Here is a 19,737-nt window from a genome sequence, read left to right as displayed (position 1 = left end):
CTAGCTAATCCAGCTCAGAGGTATCAGGATCTGGGAAGGCTTCACACAGGAGGTACATCTAAACAGAACCTTGAGGATTGAGTAGGCGTTGGTCAGGTGAGGAGAGGAGAGGAGGCGCTTCGGGAAATGGGAAAGCATATGCAAAGTCATATTTGCAAGAGAACATGGCATGATTGGAGTTTGGTCCTGCAGGAGTGTAGGCTCCCTAAAGGAAAGCCGAGGCCAGAGAGGCATACACAGGGATCAGATCTTGTTGTGTCTTGCAGACCATGTTAAAGAGTTTGGAGTTTGTCATGAAGCTTGTTCAGGTCTTAGCTCAGATGTCACTAACTTCCCATTGCCCTTAGAATAGAATTCAGCCCTCTTACCATGGCCACAAGGCCCTATGTGACCTGGCCCTGGACTGCCCATGTGGCCACGTCCATCTTGAGCCACTCCTCCGTCGCTTGCCCTTGCTGTAGCCAATAGGGAGTTGTCAAAAGATTGTAAGCAGTGTTATTTCATGTTCAGTCTGGCCACAGTACGGAGCATGGATTGAAGAGAGCAAGGCCAGCATCAGAAAGGCAAGAGATGATAAGAGGCTGGTCTTGAGCATGGAGGTGGGAATAGAGAGAAAAAGACAAATATGAAAAATTTAGAAGCAAATGCAGAAGGATTTAGTGGCCACCGAGGTTTGGCAGAGGAGGGACTTCTGTCAGTGAGTGGATGGTGTGTTCATACCCTGAGGTCTGGGATACAGGAGGAAGCTCAGTTTGGTGGGAAAGATGATTAGTTCATTTAGGAAATATGTTGACTTTGAGGTGTTTGTGGAATGTCCCAAGTGGAGATGTCTGGAGGGTTCTTGAATAGAGTCTCTGGAGCTCAGGGAGGTATGGGCCAAACATTGGTATAAATGGGAAAAGATAACTTGAATGTTCTGTTACTAGGTTGATTCCATCTCCAAAATATTTCTCGAAACAACCACCACTTTTCACTCCTCTGCTATCACCCAGGGGCAAGCTGCTATATCTTTTAACTAGCCTGCTTGCTTCTGCTTCATCCCATTCTTACGTAGCTAGTGGAGTGATCTTTTAAAAATGAGAAGGAGTCTTATAATTTTCCTACTTAAAACCAATCCTCACTAACTTCCCATTGCCCTTAGAATAGAATTCAGTCTTCTTACCATGACTACAGAGTCCTGTGTGACCTGGCCCCGGACTCCCTCTCTGTGTGGCTACACCCATTTTGAGACACTTCTCCATCACTTACTCATGCTGTAGCCATACTGTATGGCTTCTTCTAGGGCCTCAAACTTCTGTATTGTATGTCAACTTCTTTCTCTCTTTCAGGTCTTTGTGCATGCTACTCCCTTTGCATGAATTGTCATCTTTTCATTTTTTCAAAGGAGTCTTCTTTGACCTCCTGGGCTATATTAGTGCCATCCTGCATTTTTTCCTAGCACCTAACACAGTTTGTTAGTAGTTAATTTTGTGTTTGTCTACTATCTGTCACCCATACAAGCTCTGTGAGGGCAAAATCCATTCTGTGTTTTGTTTGCCATTGTACCCACAGTGCCTGACAGTCCTGAGCACATAGTCAGCACTCCATGAATATTTTTTAGATTTGTTGAATGAATGAGATTATAATCATTTTTATTTTTTATCTTGAAAAACTAAGAAATTTTACACTGTCACAGCACAAATAGAATGGTGACTCAAGTGATAGAACTTACAGAACTGATTTCATCTACTTTTACATTTTCAACTGTTATTAAATGCTCTGCCTCTGGAAGGTTGAGACATGGAAATTGCAAATTAAATCTTGAAGGAATTTTTCCTCCCTATTGGCTGTATTCATTATAGCGGCTCTGGTTGGCATGGATTGATCTGTTATCAGTCTAACAATGGTATGGCTGCTGAGTTTGAAATTCAGAAAACTGATACTTGTTCCCTTGAGTTGGGCGTTTGTGGCGGAGTTTAGTAGCAGCCTTCTCCTTCAGCCCTGATTTGGGAAGCATCCCAATACATGCTGTTTGCATTGCAGCTGTGGGAAAGTCCACGTTTGTGAAGTTACTCGCTAAAACTTACCCAGAATGGCACGTCGCTACAGAACCTGTAGCAACATGGCAGGATATCCAGGCTGCTGGCACCCAAAAAGTAAGTTTTTAGTTGTGGTGGGTAGTTGGCAGGCATGGGTGAATAATCTAATTGTCGTAATTTAATTTACTCTGCGTGGGTAAAGTAGCCCAGTTTGAGTATCCTTTTTAAAATAGCTTCATTCCAGAAAGCAGACCACATACACCAGAAAGGATATGACTTGTTTGAATATGTGTAGTTTTGATTTTTGTGGTTTTTATATGTCTATCTAAGTGACTGCCTCTGTTGTTTGTGGTTTCCCAAAGCATGTCCAACCATCATGGATGACTTTGAAGATGAATTTTGTCATTCCTACACTTAAGTATTTATATTATTACTGAAGCTAACCACTAGGATTAATAGCTAATTATAGTGATTTTAACTTTTTAAATAAAGTCTTAGAAATTGGAAGGGTTGTTAGAGAGGTTCCAGTCACACTTTGAGTCAATTGGAGAGGTAACAGCTAACATTTATGAGCACGTACTATGTGCCAGGCACTGTACTATGAGGTATAAGTACATTTCACTTATACCTCATGGCTTAGGCCGTGGTGTGAAGACTATGGCTTTGGCAGAGGCCGTAGGGTTGGTTTCCAGCCACATCAGTGTGAGTAAGGAAGGACCTGTTTGGACATGACCCTCAGAGGGAGCAGAAGCACCATGCCTCCTCAGGCACCATGAACTCCTCTTGCCGCCACCTGGAATATTCACTGAGTGGCACATTCCGGTTCTTAACTCTAATTGCTAAACAATTCTGCCTTTTAATGAGCCACATTGCACCCCTGTGACTCTGACTCATTGGTTCAAGTTCTACCCCCTAAGTCTTTTAACTTTTCCCCGTAACAACCCTATATATAGTTGAAGGTGATGATTTTCCTGTTCCTTCTCCCCCTCAAGTCTCTTTCCTTTTTTTTTTTTTTTTTTTTTTGACAGTCTCATTCTGTCACCCAGGCTGGGGTGCAATGGTGTGATCTCAGCCCACTGTAACCTCCACCTCCTGGGTTCAAGCGATTCTCATGCCTCAGCTTCCTGAGAGCTGGGACTAATGGGTGCATGCCACCATGCTAGGATAATTTTTGTATCTTTAGTAGAGACAGGGTTTCGCCATGTTGGCCAGGCTGGTCTCAAACTCCTGGGCTCAAGCGATCCACCCACCTTGGCCCGCAAAGTGCTGAGATTATAGGCATGAGTTACCATGCCTGGTCAAGTCTTCTCTCTTTCAAGCCAAACACCTCCGATTTTCCTCCAGGCTATTCTTTACTCTGAAGTAACTTTACCTAAGTGATGAGTCCTAGTTTGTTCACTTTCCACTTTGAATTTACTAAGACTGCTACTTGGAGGTGAACAGGACATTCTGGATGTAGTCTAAGTGGGACCAGAGTATCATGGAACTTGTTCTGGGTGCCATTTTTTTGTATTCCAACCCAGAATTGTGTTAGCTTTTGTGGCTGGCATATCATGGCTATTGAGGATTTTTGCTTCTTAAGTTGTTTCTTTATACGTTTGTATGTGTGCCTGTGTGTGTATTTGTGAAATTAACTTTCCTATGCAGGAATAAATTATATCTTTTTCTGAGTATGCCACAGGTCACCTGTTGAGATTTCAAAATACAGTCGTGGGCCACATAATGATGTTTCTGTCAATGTGTACAATGGTGGTCCTGTAAGATTATAACAACATATTTTTACTGTATCTTTTCTATGTTTAGATCAAAATACCATTGTATTATAATTGCCTGCAGTATTCAATACAGTAGCATGTGACACAGCTTTGTAGCCTAGGAGCAGTAGGGTATACCTTAAAGCCTAAGTGTGTGACAGGCTATCCCATCTAGGTTTGTGTGAGTACATTCTCTGATGGTCACACAGTGACAGAATTGTCCAATGACACATTTCTCAGAACATATTCCTGTTGTTAAGGGATACATGACTGCATGTCCACAATTGTTTGGTATTCCTCCCTTCAAGAAGTAGAGCGTTAATTCTTGCCTTGAACGTGGCTGGACTTTGTGATTTGTTTCCAGTAAATAGAAAGTAGCAAAAATAAGAAATACCTTTCCAGGGTAGGTCATAAGAGACAGGGTAGCTTCCATCTTGTTCTGGGGGAAGCCAGCTGCCGTGTCAGGAAGCAGCCTTTTCAAGGGGCCCACACGGAAGGAACTGAGGCCACCTGTGAACAGGTATGTGAGTCTTTTTAAAATTGTATCCTTCAGCCACAGTCCAGCCTTCAGGACAACTGTAGCCTCAGCCAACAGCTTGACTGAAACTTCATGAGAAACCCTGAGTCCCAGCCACCCAGCTAAGCTCCTTCCCAAATTCTCGCCTCATAGAAACTGAGATAATGAACGTTTTTGTTTAAGCCACTGAATTTGGCATAATTTGTTAGGCAGCAATAGATAACTAATCATCCTGTAATCCCATTATTCAGAGGTAAAATGGACATTTTTCTACAGAGAAAATGTATAGATTTACATGCACTTGCATAAATGTATAAAATATATATACATTTGCTTTTTGAAACAAAAATTGTGATTGCCACCTGTATGTCACTTAATAGACAAGATCTTCCTTTCACAGTGATGTAATTTTAATGGTTGTAGTGTACTGCATAATATGAATATTATTATTTAGTTATCCAGTCCTCTATTTTGAATAGTTTTCTAATTTCTTCCTATTATAAACAGTGTTGCAATGATGAGTATCATTGTAGCTTTACTGTTTGTTTTTTACCATGTTTTGTTTATCTTTTTATTCTTCAATGAATTGCCTGTCCAAACCCCTTGCCTTGTTTTTTTCTATTGAAATCTTCATCTTTGTGTAATGGCTTCATAAAAACTCATTGTATGTTAAGTATATTAATTCTCATATATTTGTTTGTCATTTTTCTTTTTTTTTTTTTTTTTTTGAGATGGGGTCTTGCCCTGTGTCCCAGGCTGGAGTGTGGTGGTGTGATCTCTGCTCACTGCAACCTCCACCTCCCAAGTACAAGCAGTTCTCCCTGCCTCAGCCTCCTGAGTAGCTGCGATTACAGGTGCCTGCCACCACACCCAACTAATTATTGTATATTTAGTAGAAATGGGGTTTCACCATGTTGGCCAGGCTGGTCTCGAACTCCTGACCTCAGGTGATCCGCCTGACTCGGCCTCCCAAAGTGCTGAGATTACAGATGTGAGCCACTGTGTCCGGCCATGTCATTTTTCTTTTATCTTAGTATATAATATATTTTTACAATGTTATACATTTCAGTTTTTATGTAGTCTAACCTGTCCTTTTTTCCTCATAGTTAGCACCTTTGATGTTAAGATTGTAGCCCAAGAGTATGAAAATATCTTTATTTCTTTTTGTTGCTTTTGTGGTTTTATGTTTTATGTGACGTTACAAGTTATAGGACTTTAATTTTTTCACAAATGGTTATCTACTTATCCAGTAGTATTCTTGTTTATTCTTGAGCAGAACATATATTTTGTTTTTATTGTGACTGAGATCTTTTTTCCATGTCATCTTCTGAAACTGGTTATTGCTGTTTTAATGGAAAACAGTTGATCGTTATATTTATCTTATATGATCTAATTTCTCATATTATTATTTTTTTATTTGGAGTTTTAGAAAATAATAGTTGTCTCTAAAATAGTAATCATTTGGAAGAGTTTTCTGATATCTGTACCACATTTCTATTTTCTTGTTCTCTTTCATTGGGTAGAACTTCTAGAGCCATATAAACTAATAGCAGTGAGGGTAGTTTCCTTATCTTGTTCTGTCATTAATGAAACTGCCTCTAATATATCAGTGTTAAGTTTGGTGTTTATTATTCATTTCAATAGACCATGTGGTAGACATACCCTTCTATTACTAGAATAGTAACTGTTTTTATCATGATGAAATGTTGAATTTCCATCAGCAACCTCTAGCATCTAGTGAGATAAACATGGGGTTTTTCTTTTTTTTTTTTTTTTTTTTTTTTTTTTGAGATGGAGTCTCGCTCTGTTACCCAGGCTGGAGTGCAGTGGCCAGATCTCAGCTCACTGCAAGCTCCGCCTCCCAGGTTCCCACCATTCTCCTTCCTCAGCCTCCCAAGTAGCTGGGACTACAGGCACCCGCCACCTCGCCCAGCTAGTTTTTTTGCATTTTTTAGTAGAGACGGGGTTTCACTGTGTTAGCCAGGATGGTCTCGATCTCCTGACCTCATGATCCGCCCGTCTCGGCCTCCCAAAATGCTGGGATTACAGGCTTGAGCCACCGTGCCCGGCCAAGGTTTTTCTTTTTTAATCTCTTAGTATTAGTCATAGATTTAATAATGGTACCATCCTCACATTTCTAGAATGAACTTTTTTTTTTGTCATGATGTACTATTCCATTAATTTGGTAATGTGTTGTTTGGAATTTTGCATGTATATTTATTTATACAGTTGGTTGGTATTATTATTTGTGTGTATGGTGATTTTTGTTTGTTTTGTCTTTTGGGTTCTTTTTAGGCAGGGTCTCCCTCTGTCACCCAGGCTGGAGTGCAGTGGCATGATCATAGCTCACTGCAGCCTTGAAGTCCTGGACTCAGATATCTTCCTACCTCAGTCTCTTGAGTAGTTGGGACTATAGGTGCATACCACTGTCCCCGTCTACTTAAAAAAAATTTTTTTTTGTAGAGATAGGGTCTCACTTTGCTGCCCAGGCTGGTCTCGAACTCCTGGGGACTCAAGCAATCTTTCCACCTCAGATTCCCAAGGTGTTGGGACCACAGGTGTGAGCTGTGATGCCTGGCCCATGTGTAGTTTGTGACAGGTTTTACCATCAATGTTATGAAAATAAATGGAGAAATTTTTCTTCTTTTATAGCATGGGAATGATCTATTCCTTGAAGGTATGATAGAAATCATCCTTAAGATTATATGGATTCAGTGCTGTTTGAGGGGAATCATTATTGGACAACTGTTTTCTGCCTCAGTTATTCATGGGGTTTTTTGTTTTTTTGGGTTTTTTTTAGATGGAGTTTTCGCTCCTGTTGCCCAGGCTGGAGTGCAATGGTGCGATCTCGGCTCATTGCAACCTCCACCTCCCGGGTTCAGGCGATTCTCCTGCCTCAGCCTCCCAAGTAGCTGGGATTACAGGCATTCGCCACCATGCCCGGCTAATTTTGTATTTTTAGTAGTGACAGGCTTTCACCATGTTGGCCAGACTGATCTCGAACCCCTGACCTCAGGCGATTTGCCTGCTTTGGCCTCCCAAAGTGCTGGGATTACAGGCATGAGCCACCATGTCTGGCCCCTAGGGAGAATTTCTTAAGCTGATACTCTTTTCTCTTTTTTTAAAGAGTCTTACTTTGTCACCCAGGCTGGAATGCAGTGGCCCTATTATAGCTCACTGCACCATCGCTTCTCAGCCTTTTGGCTAAGATCAAGTGTATAGCTCACTGCAGCATTGAACTCCTGGGCTCAAGCAAATCCTTCCACCTCAGCCTGCAGAATAGCTGGGACTACGGGCATGCACCACTATGCCCAGGTAATTAAAAAATTTTTTTTGTACAGACAGTCTCGCTATGTTGCCCAAGTTGGTCTTGAACTCTTGGCCTCAAGCGGTCCTCCTGCCTTGGCCCCCCAAAGTGCTGGGATTACAGGTGTGAGCCCCCATACCTAGCCCTTAAAGTGATACTCTGTAAGGATCTTCTAATTCACTAATTAGGTTTACTGCATTATATAGTCTGCTAGTTACCATCTTCATTATCTTCATTGGGTGTTTTACTTTGGCAATTGCATTTTTCAACTCTAAGAAAGTTCTTTTCTTATTCCTCCTTTTTTATGACAGCCTATTCTTGTTTTATCAGCAAGGCAGTATCTTTTGTTTTCTCCTGTTTCTACATACAGTGTGTGAATTGTGCTGCAGGCCCATGGCTGCTCCCTACCATCTCTAGTGATACCACAGAGACTCTAGGAGACTCAAATTTGTCCTCCTACTTCTACCCCAACTCTTAGTCAGGAGCCATGTGTGAGGCTAGTATGTGTGGGCTTGTGGGGTCAGAAGGAGGGAAATCCCAAAAATACTTCCAAGTTAAATGTTTTTCTGGTCCACTCTGCTCTATATGTGTTGCTCTTGCTGAAGCCTTTCAAAGGGCTAGGACCCTTCTTCAGAATCTAAGAGTGCTTTTTAGCCAAATTGGACTACTTACTGTTGTTTAATCTTTTTTCTCCTCCTGTACTGTTGTCTCTACCTGAAGTGCAGTCTTTTTAATCTCCATTTCCATCTGTGAGAATTCTACTCATCAGTTACTTCCCAGCTTAATGCCACTTTCTTTCAGAAACTCCCTGAGATTCCTTCCACCATCAGTAATCATCCCTTCATCACATGTTCTGCCTTACATTCCAGCTTTGTATATCCTCATCACCCTCTTCCTTTTTGCATTGTGAGCTCTTTGAGTTCAAGAACTGTCTTGGGCCGGGCGCGGTGGCTCAAGCCTGTAACCCCAGCACTTTGGGAGGCCGAGACGGGCGGATCACGAGGTCAGGAGATCGAGACCATCCTGGCTAACATGGTGAAACCCCGTCTCTAAAAAAATACAAAAAAAAAAAAAACTAGCCGGGCGAGGTGGCGGGCGCCTGTAGTCCCAGCTACTCGGGAGGCTGAGGCAGGAGAATGGCGTGAACCCGGGAGGCGGAGCTTGCAGTGAGCTGAGATCTGGCCACTGCACTCCAGCCTGGGCGACAGAGCAAGACTCCATCTCCAAAAAAAAAAAAAAAAAAAAGAACTGTCTTGTTCACCTTTAGATGGAGGGTGTTGGAATGACGAGGTTAGAGGAAGCCAGGTTTGAATCCCTTCAACATTTATTCACCATGAAACCTTGCACAAGTAAGTTACTTCACCTCTGAGTGGATTTTCCCCTCTGGAAAAGGGGCATTACAGCAGTACCTACCTCATGAAGCCGTTTTGAAGATTAAATGAGATAACATACCACAGTAAAGGTTAAAATAAATGTTAATTCCTTTTCTCTACCCTTACGGTACCCTGTCCATGTAGCGTGTCATCCACACAGGCCTTCAGTTAATGGCGATTGAATGAAAAATACAGCTCCAAAGTGCTTTTGTACAAAACTCACTTTTGCATTGTTGAGTCAATGGCAGATCCAGAAAAGAATCTGGGGTCGGGCATGGTGGCTCATGCCTGTAATTCCAGCACTTTGGGAGGGCAAAACGGGTGGATCACCTGAGGTCAGGAGTTTGAGACCAGCCTGGCCAACATGGTGAAACCCCGTCTCTACTAAAACTACAAAAATTAGCTTGTCATGGTGGCGGGCGCTTGTGATCCCAGCCACTCAGGAGGCTGAGGTAGGAGAATCACTTGAACTCGGCTGGGATGGGGACGGGGGCGGAGATTGCAGTGAGCCGGGAGGTTGCAGCGAGCTGGGAGGTTGCAGTGAGCTGAGATTGCGCCACTGCACTGCAGCCTGGGTGGCAGAGCGAGACTCTGTCTCAAAAAAAAAAAAAAAGAATCCGGGGCTGCTGAACATCCCACACTTGTGCCCACTTGCACATGCTGAGCAAGTGAAATGTTTTAATTATGTTTCATAAAGTCTCTAGAATTAAGTAGGGTTTTGTTTTTATTTGTTTTAACAAACAAATTGTAGTCCTTTTATGAAAGATACAGAATTCTATTTGGTGGTTGATTGGTTGGATTTTCAAATAAGCAGTTGCTTTCTGGTTTGCCTTGACATTTTATAAACAAATAGCTACAGATGGAACTCAAAAGAGAGGCAACATAGTGTTATAGTGGAAAGATTTGATTCAAAGTTAAATTTTAGATGGTTGTTGACTGTTAACTCCTCCCTAGACAGACTTCACAAATCCCCCAATCAGTGATCGTGTTAATTCTGTATATGGTTCTTCCTCAGCTTTTGCTCTATTGAAGTGGCATGTCATCTCCCTTTAGAGAGTCTTGTTTAATAGGTAGGAAAATCTCATCCCTGATTATGAAATTTTGACTAAACTGGGGATCTGATTCTACCTTTTTGGTGGAAGAAAAGTTTTATAATTCCTTGTTTCGTTGATTATTAAACCTGTTTGGGGAGGTAGGGGTGTATGTGGAGGGGTGTACTCCATGGAGTAAATACGCTTTCTAGGAAATTCTCTTTTTTTTTTCATCTCCCTCTAGGCCTGCACTGCCCAAAGTCTTGGAAACTTGCTGGATATGATGTACCGGGAGCCAGCACGATGGTCCTACACATTCCAGACATTTTCCTTTTTGAGCCGCCTGAAAGTACAGCTGGAGCCCTTCCCTGAGAAACTCTTACAGGCCAGGAAGCCAGTACAGATCTTTGAGAGGTCTGTGTACAGTGACAGGTAAAATGCCAAGCCCTCCACTAGTCACAAGCCCCATGCTCAGTGCTGCCTGTTTGATCTTGCACAGATCCTGCACTGCTCTGGTCACTGATAATTATACTTTGAAAAATTGTCTTCTTTTTTAAAGACAACACTATACAGATTTGTCCAGAATTGTACTTGTACCAAATTGTCATCTATGTCAAGAAAGGAAATTGTGTTTTTCATCAACTGAATGCTTTGAATTTCTTACATTGCTACTGATTATCTTATGTTTCCTTCTTTTCTGGCATGGAGCGAGCTGGTAGCCACCTATTGTAACCATCACATGCTAAAAGGCACAGAATAAACACTGAAGTAGCAGTGTATATTCTAAGAAATCAAATGATTCAGTGGTTGGTTATCCCCTTTAAAAAAAAAGCAGACAAAATTAAAATTTGTGTTCCTAAAAATGATATGAGATATTTTCAGCCTTTTTTTTATTCTTCAAGAAAGGATGCTTAGGCAGAAATAGCACATTTTGTGAAACTGGCTTCTGTCTCAGATTTAGCCCTTTTTGACCCCTTCTGCTGTGAGAGGGCTTCTTGCTGGCCAGAGTCTAGTGGACATCAGTGCCTGTGTCAGATCAGGGATGGGCATCATCCTGACCACCTGAGGGAGTGAGATGTGAAGTCACTTTTAATGCAGGCTAGCAGCAGCCTGGGAAGTGAGCCCATCTGCTCCACAAGAGCTAGGCCGTGCAGGCTCCAGAATGCCTGGCTCTGCCGCAGAGACCAGGCTGTGACTTGAGGTTAAGCCGCCTAGAGACAAAGTCAGGATGGCTTGATCTGGACACTGCTGGGGTTTTTCTTATCTGAAGCCTATGAATGACCAGTGTCAGTGTGAAATGGTGCTTTCAAGCAAAATGATCTTTCTTAAGGCTCTTTGAATTACCAAAATGGAAAGTGGTACATTTTCATTGTCACTGCTGAAGACGCTCAGTTGGTTACTCTTTTAATTCCGAATTAGACAAACTAGTTCTATTTCTTAGTGCTTCCAGAAAGCCTCCTAGAAGAAAAAAATAAGGGTACTTTTGTAAACGACAAGTGATTTTTCTGACTTTACCCTAAAATCTTGGAAGATATATAAAACAAACTCTATAGGCTATCCATTCCTTCTTTACGTACCCCGAGAGAGCCTACTTTTTATAAAAGCTAAATATGTGAATTACATATGGCTGGGCTATAGGTTTTACTTCTTTTTCAGCTGTTGGGTATGCCACGTGCCTGTTTTCCTCTCTTTTCTCCCAAGCCATGCCTCTCGGACTCAGAAGTTGAATTACATATAACCACATGGGTTGCTTGGAAACATAGTCTTTATTTCTAGTCCCTTCATGAAGTAGGCATGTGAGACCCTCAGAGGAAAATAGAGAAGTAGAAACACTTTGTTAATTAGAAATGCATTAAGAAGCTACATGGATCTTAACCTTTGCTTGTAAAGGAAGAGGTAAGAATTGATTACACTGTGGGCATACAACATTCCAGGTGCTATCTTCACTGAGGGCATTTTTGAGACAGAAAGGAAAACTAATTACAAGTTCCAATCCTGAGGGTAATTTAGACTTTCTTCACTCGCACAGATTTATTGGATGCCTCCCGTGTTGAAGCACCAAGGCTGGCCCTGGGGCTGCAACAGTGAATAAGGCAGACCCAGTCCCTGCCTAACAGAGACTGAACACATGCTCACGTGTGTGGTATTTGTTCCAAAGGAGGAACACAGGTTATCTGGGAGAGTTGATTATAGGGAGGAGGAAATCTTAGTCTTTTCTGTTTGAGTTAAAGGAAACATTAGCATATGATTTTGGAGCAGAGACCCTGACTCCTAGATCCTTATGCCCTGTTCTGTCCTACAGCCCCTGCATTCAGTCTGCAGTACTTCCCTCCCACTCAGCACCACACCCTTCTACCCCTCACCCCATCACCACCAAGAGCTTTGAAGAAATAAAGGAAGTGCTCTTTCTCAAGAAAGCCAAGAACCCCTTTCATAGGGCTTATTAGCAAATCTTTAATTTCTCTTTTTAGGATCCTTTTTGTTTTGTTTTAAGACAGAGTCTCGTTCTGTCACCCAGGCTGGAATGCAGTGGTATAATCTCAGCTCACTACAACCTCCGCTTCCTGGGTTCAAGCAATTCTCGTGCCTCAGTCTCCTGAGTAGCTGGGATTACAGGGACACGCCATCATGACTGGCTAATTTTTGTGTTTTTAGTAGAGACGGGGTTTCACCATGTTGGCCAGGCTGGTCTCAAACTCCTGGCCTCAGGTGATCCGCCCGCCTCAGCCTCCAAAAGTGCTGGGATTACAGGTGCGAGCCACAGTGCATGGCCACTTTATAGGATCTTAATTTCATCTTCTAGTTATCTGTGGAGAACTCAAAAATATTTTGAGTTTAAAATGTTACCCTTTTCTTTGTTCTCATCAACTAGACTATGGCTAAACCATTCCAGACTGGGAAAGTTTACTTTTGGAGTTTCTAAGTTAGCTTCTTCATAGCCTAACAAAAAGCAGTTATAATAATAACTAAGATATCTAGAATACCATGTGCCAGTCACTATTCTAAGCACTTTATGAGGATTATTACAAGACATCATCATAACGGGCTGAGAGGATTTAGGTGACTTGCCTGAGGTTACATAGCTAGTGAATGTTTCAGCCAGGATCAGACCCTGGAATGTTATTCTGAGGTATTCCCTTAATGGTGACACTCACAGCCTTGCAGTCTGCACTTTCCTGAGCCATCATATACAAGGGTTCTGAATTTTATTTTCTCCGAGGTGGCCAGTTGCTGAAGTGGCCATTTGCTGAGCATTACCTTGAAAACTGGAGTACCTTGTTTAGGATGCAAATTGTGTTTTGTATTAAAATGCCTGAGGTTTGAAAGCAGAATTGATCCCTGGTTTGTCTGAAGCCATGGTTTGTATTTAGCTCTGATTTCCTGTTTACCAGATGCTCTTTTGGTTGTAGAAATAAGCAGGGGGCAAAGCTGGTTTGATTATTAGCTTTAGCTTTCTTTTACCTGAACTAGAAACTCAGCAGCAGAGGAAGCAAGCAAGCAAGAGCTCATATGCACTTTGCAGGAGAGTCTGCTTTCTTGGTAATACTGAAATTAGTGGGAAATGCATTTTCTGCTCCATAGAGGACACCACATAAAAACTGTTTGTTCTGCATGTCTCAGCTAGACAAAAGGATGGCTCAGTACCCTGGAGAGTCAGAAGTCCTCAGTCCTTGTATGAAATTGAGTGGGTGGATTTACACTGGATTCACTTGTTTATTTGTTTTGGGCCTTGCTATAATAATAATAAGGAAATTTCAAAAGTTCAAGTTTACATATATTTGCTGTATGTTCTGACTGATTTCTAGCAGAGAAAATTGTTAGGGACCAATGATACTATCTTCTGTCCCTTTTCTTCCAGTGAATCAATCCATCTGGAAAGGTGTGATTTTAGCCTCCGAAGTCTAGATCCTATTTCCCATCTTAGTTATTGAGCAGGGAGGGAGATATGGGTTAAGAATTCAGATTTCTTAAGGATTGATGAGGAGCTCGAAAGGTTAAGTGGTTTGAACAGACATGGAACAAGTTGGTTATTGATTTTTCTGCTTCTCTCTCTCTCTCTGGTGCCTTTCATTCCATTTCCCATTCTCCTCCCCTCCCCATTCCCATCCCACTTCCAACCAGGTATATCTTTGCAAAGAATCTTTTTGAAAATGGTTCCCTCAGTGACATCGAGTGGCATATCTATCAGGACTGGCATTCTTTTCTCCTGTGGGAGTTTGCCAGCCGGCTCACATTACATGGCTTCATCTACCTCCAGGCTTCTCCCCAGGTAACACCGAACCTAAAACCTTAGACTTTAGGGCCATATGAAACCTAAGAAGTAACATTCTCCAAGCCCCTGATTTTCTGGTTGGAGAAATTAGAGCGTAGACATTACCTGCAGCACGGAGAGCAGTGGGGGACACCCTCCTGTCCCAGCGTTGAGCACCCTGTTCCCCGCTGGCTTCGTGTAGCAGAGTGCTAAAGCCATTGACTCTGCATAAAAGGATCGCTGTTGATGTAGCAACAACAGAGCAAATCGAGCATCATCTTTATCACTTAGGGTTTGCAGGTGGGACGCTCTGACCTGTAGCCACTTGCCTCAGCTCCTCCTTCACTCTGACTGGGTCATCAGAGTGTGTAGTCTTGATAGTTTCCTGAGTAAGATGTGAGGAGGAAGAGGAGGAGAGTTTTCTCACCTCATCATGATACTGCCCTAATTTATGGCCCTTTTTTGAACCCTGATGCCATTGGGAAGGCAAGATGGACTATAGTAGTTCCATTCTGTGACTCTCAGGCTGGTGCCATCCTGCATGCAGTAGGATGATGTCATGGCAGGAGCACCTGAGTCTCTGGAGGCTGAAGTGAGCTGTGGCTTCTGGTGACTGGAGTGACCTTGGGCAGCCCCTGGAGACCATTCCACTGGAGAGATCCTTGCCTGTAAAATCCACTGGCTCGATCTAGATGATCTCTAAGGGCTCTTCTGGAGTGGGATTCTGAGTCAAGGTGAGAGGTTTTTTTTTTTTCAGAGATATATCGCTCTCAGCTTTTGAGACATACATCCAATATATAGTCAAATGCCAGATAGACCACATACTGTTAGAAGGAAGGAAAGCTGTCTCCAAGCTAGAGGCTGTGCTTTTTAGAGATGGAACTGAGACTTGTGGGCAGAAAGGAGCCTGAGAACAGACTGAGCAGAACCAGAGGATGAGCGGGAGAGCTCCCATCACAGAGCCTCACCCCAGCCAACGAGGAGAGGACTGGAAAGAAGGGTCTTGCCTTAAGGTGGCAACCAGGAAAAAAGAGGCCCTTGAATGTGACTGGGACCAGATACTGGGGATCTTTGTGTTGAGAGTTTTTGGACATTTTGAGGCAAAAGCTAGATCATAGGAGGGAATAAGAGATTCTACAGAAATAAGGGTTAAAGTTTAAAATGAAACTGGGCTGGGTGCAGTGGCTTACGCTTACCATCCCAGTATTTCGGGAGGCTGGATGGGAGGATCACTTAAGACCAGGAGTTCAAGACCAGCCTAGGCAATATAGTGTGAGTCCATCTCTACAAAAAAGTTTAAAAATTAGCCGAGTGTGGTTATGTGTGCCTGTGGTTTTAGCTATTGGGGAGGTGAGACAGGAGGGTCACCTAAGTCCAGGAGCTCGAGGTACAGTGAGCTGTGATCGTGCCACCATGCTCCAGCCCAGGTGACAGAGTAAGAACTTGTTTCTAAAATAAAATAAAACTGAACTAAAGATTCAGTGAGGCCAGAGGGCTAATAACCTTCCATGGAAAGAAGCACACTAAAGTTAGATGCATTGATTGCAAGTTGACCAGGTGGGTCATGTTTATGTGACTTCTTTCAGTAGTCTTCATTGCCTGAGAACCGGAGTAGAAGAAGGGGATTATACTTTAGGGGTAGAGATTAGTGTCAGCGATTATGGGGAAACGAGTCCCCTCTCAGAGAGGGCAGTTTGAAGTGTCAAAGTGTAGGGTTCACGTTGAGAGAGAAGTCCTGAGCCCCAGGAAGGTTTGTGGCCTGGGCCAAAGAGGAGTGAGAGTGCTGTGAGGTTGGACTGAGTCAAGATCCTGGTTGGAATTTGAAGAGGTGACAGGTTTCCTATGGGAGTCTTGGGATGGCTGGACTGAAAGAAGCAGGAGGTTGAGGAGCTGAGCATTAGGAGAAGTGAGAATGCTGACTTAACCTTTTCCAAGAGAACAGAACTTCAGCACAATCAGCTCAGTGCCTTGAAGCCAGCACTGGGGAGGAGTGAGAGAGGAAGTGGAGTGACTCATTCCTGGGAGTAAAATGGGGCTACTTGGGCCAGCTGAAGAGGCTCTTGTTTCTGGGGAGTGGAAGTTGGACCCAGCAGGGAGAACAAGAAAGTCTTAATTGCTTTTCTTCTTTGTGCACTCTGAATGACCTTGTAATAGAATGCCTGAAACTGGTTAATTTATAAAGAGGCTTATTTTGGCTCACAGTTATGGAGACTGGGAAGTCCAAATTGCGCAGCCTTAACTTCCAGTGAGGACCTCCTGCTACCTCATCACGTGATGAGGTGGAAGGGAACAGGCATGTGCAAAAGGGGCAAGACGGGAGGAGCAGCCTTGCTTTATAACATCCTGCTCTTATGGCAGCTGGTCCAGTCCCACAAGAGTGAGAACTCACTCTGGCGAGAATTAACCCAGTCCCAAGAGAGTGGCATTAATCTGTCTTAACAACCTAATCACCTCTTAAAGGCCCCACCTGTCAACACTACCACACTAAGGACCAAATTTCCAACACATGAATTCTGGGGGATACACTCAAACCATAGCAAATGGTGATGATGATGATGATGATGATCGCACCTGTAATCCCAGCACTTTGTAATGATGATGATGATGCTCATCATCATCATCGTCGTCGTCACTTGGGGGCAGATCTGCCTTTTTGGAGACGCTAATTGAAATATTTCAGCTGGAGTAGAATGAGAAGAGTTGAAGAATTATTGCAACTTAATGGCAGAAAAGAAAAATAACTTATCCATTTCGAGATTAGATGGGGATTTTAATGCTGTTTTGATGGCATTAGTTCTAGAGATGCAGGAATGCCTATATTTCTTCCCTGAAGTCACACTTGACCTCTTCTGTGAAGTTCAGAGGTAACTGTGCCCAAGGGAAGAACAGAATACAAGTTGACATGTCACTATGTAAAAAACTGTGCAGGTGCCCAATCTTCTAGTTCAGAGCCCTAGTAAATACTGAGTTTCGAGCATGTCAAATGGACTCCGTAGGTCCTTCTGCTCCTTTCTACCTATTCTTCCCTATCTTCTTTTTTTCTGAGATGGAGTCTTGCTCTGTCGCCCAGGCTGGAGTGCAGTGGCACGATCTCGGCTCACTGCAAGCTCCCCTTCGTGGGTTCACGCCATTCTCCTGCCTCAGCCTCCCAAGTAGCTAGGACTACAGGCGCCCGCCACCACGCCCAACTAATTTTGTGTATTTGTAGTAGAGACGGGGTTTCACCGTGTTAGCCAGGATGGTCTCAATCTCCTGACCTCGTAATCCATCCGCCTCGGCCTCCTAAAGTACTGAGATTACAGGCGTGAGCCACCGCGCCCGGCCCCCTAACTTCTTAAAAGCAAGCAAGCTAGGCCAGACCGGACCAGGAAGGTGCAGTGGCTCACGCCTGCAATGCCAGCACTCTGGGAGACCAGGGTGTGAGGACTGCTTGAGCCCAGGAGTTTAAGACCCACCTGAGTAACATAGTGAGAGCCCCCTGCCCTCTACGAAAAATTTAAAAATTAGCCAAGCATGGTGGTGTGTCTGTATTCCCAGCTACTCAGCAGGCTGAGGTGGGATATTACTTGAGCCTGGGAGATTGAGGCTGCAGTGAGTCATGATTGCACCACTGCATTTCAGCCTAGGCCACAAAGCAAGACCTTGTCCCAAATAAATAAATAAAACTTTAAAAAAAAAAAAAAAAGCAAGTCAGGCTGGGTACGGTGACTCATTCATGCCTGTAATCCCAGCACTTTTGGGAGGCTGAGATGGGAGGATTGCTTGAGGCCAGGAGCTCAAGAGCAGCATGGTCAACATAGGGAGACCCCACCTCTAAAAATTAAAAAAAAAAAAAAAAGCAAGCTAACAATTTTAAAACTCAGAAGAGAAATGGCCAGGCCTCAGTGTTCCTACCCAGCCCCATGGAATCAAGAAGAGAGTGCAGCTGATCAGTGTACATCAAAAAGCCAGGCCCTGCCTGGGACTGGCACAGCATGGGGATAGCATGCAGGAGGTGCATGGGGACAAATGGCACCTGGGTTTGGGCTTGAGAGGCATAGTGAAAAGACCCACTAGCAGTCACTTTCCATTTCCTGTCTCTGACTCCAAGCAATCAGAACAGCAGTTCTTCTTCCTGGGTGGGGCAGGTTAAGAAGACCAGTACAGGGTCTCTCCTCTGCCACTTGTAGCTACACTATCTTTCCTGTGCACATGCAGGTGTGTCTTCCTCATGAGGACTGAGATGAAGAGGGGCCAGATTAAAGCACTGTTTGCACGGGATTTTTAAAAATAGAATTTGTTATAACCGTATCAGTAAAGCAAGAGTGTTATGCTAAATGCTCATAGTAGGAGTTTGCTTTGACTTCTTTTTTTTTTCCCCCTCAATACTGCCACCAGTTAAGACTTAGACTTCTAAGGGAAATCCATTTGCTCTGTTAAGGAAATTAATAGTAAATAGAGATATGTTAGCCTATTTTAATAGATCAATGTTAGTGTCAGTGTTTGTCTGCAAGCAGTGAATGAATAATTAGCTTTCCTAAAAAGAATTGTTCTGCCTTTCTATGTGTACTTGGAAGCATAAAGCCACATTTAAAAATAAAATTGTTTTCATGAATCAGACATTTTTTTTCTCAGAAAGGAAAATTAGATAGCTTTGCTATGCTTAGAAATCCTATAGCTACCTTTCCGGTGGGAATATAAATTGGTTAACCGGGCTGGGCGCGGTGGCTCAAGCCTGTAATCCCAGCACTTTGGGAGGCCGAGACGGGCGGATCACGAGGTCAGGAGATCGAGACCATCCTGGCTAACCCAGTGAAACCCCGTCTCTACAAAAAATACAAAAAACTAGCTGGGCGAAGTGGCGAGCGCCTGTAGTCCCAACTACTCAGGAGGCTGAGGCAGGAGAATGGCGTAAACCCGGGAGGCAGAGCTTGCAGTGAGCTGAGATCCGGACACTGCACTCCAGCCTGGGCGACAGAGCAAGACTCCGTCTCAAAAATAAATAAATAAATTGGTTAACCTCTAAGGAGGCAGTCTGGCAGTATATAATTGCAAATGCATATACCTTTTGATCATTAATGAAATTTGTTTCTATAATTTTATTTCCTTAGAGAAAAGGTAAGAGAGAAACAGCAAAGACTCCCAAGTCTTTGGGATTATTGTGTACTACATTTGGAAATTAAGTTTTCATTTCTTAAGTTATTGAAAGAGGGAAGTCCTGGCCCGGGCACAGTGGCTCACGCCTGTAATCCCAGCACTTTGGGAGGCCAAGGCAGGCAGATCACGAGGTCAAGAGATCGAGACCATCCTGGCCAACATGGTGAAACCTCATCTCTACTAAAAATACAAAAAATTAGTTGGGTGTGGTGGCGCCCACCTGTAGTCCCAGCTACTCAAGAGGCTGAGGCAAGAGAATCGCTTGAACCTAGGAGGCGGAGGTTGCAATAAGCTGAGATCGCGCCACTGCACTCCAGCCTGGCAACAGAACGAGACTCTGTCTCAAAAA

At 43.4% G+C, this 19,737-nt stretch overlaps 1 protein-coding gene across 10 annotated transcripts in view; it reads left to right on the top strand.

Moving 5' to 3' along the window:
* The window catches only part of DGUOK (deoxyguanosine kinase), a 36,020-nt gene that overhangs the window by 12,887 nt on the left and 3,396 nt on the right, over positions 1 to 19,737 (top strand). For 2 of the 10 annotated variants that reach the window (XR_012422173.1, XM_005575576.4), the window contains exons 2-3: positions 2,023 to 2,135; positions 10,245 to 10,432. Coding sequence is in view for 8 of the 10 variants with exons in the window: in XM_005575576.4 (XP_005575633.1) it covers positions 2,023 to 2,135; positions 10,245 to 10,432 (301 nt within the window). In the remaining 2 variants the exon portion in view is untranslated. Of the gene's footprint in view, positions 1 to 76; positions 97 to 2,022; positions 2,136 to 10,244; positions 10,433 to 14,122; positions 14,271 to 19,737 lie in introns of those variants that run through there. The other 8 variants (XM_045369066.2, XM_065526941.1, XM_045369064.2 and 5 more) reach the window with 7 other exon arrangements.

The sequence above is a fragment of the Macaca fascicularis genome, chromosome 13 (genome assembly GCF_037993035.2).
Source record: "Macaca fascicularis isolate 582-1 chromosome 13, T2T-MFA8v1.1".
Classification (NCBI taxonomy): domain Eukaryota; kingdom Metazoa; phylum Chordata; class Mammalia; order Primates; family Cercopithecidae; genus Macaca; species Macaca fascicularis.
Note: the sequence above shows the minus strand (reverse complement) of the source record. Positions and strands in the feature narration are given on the sequence as shown.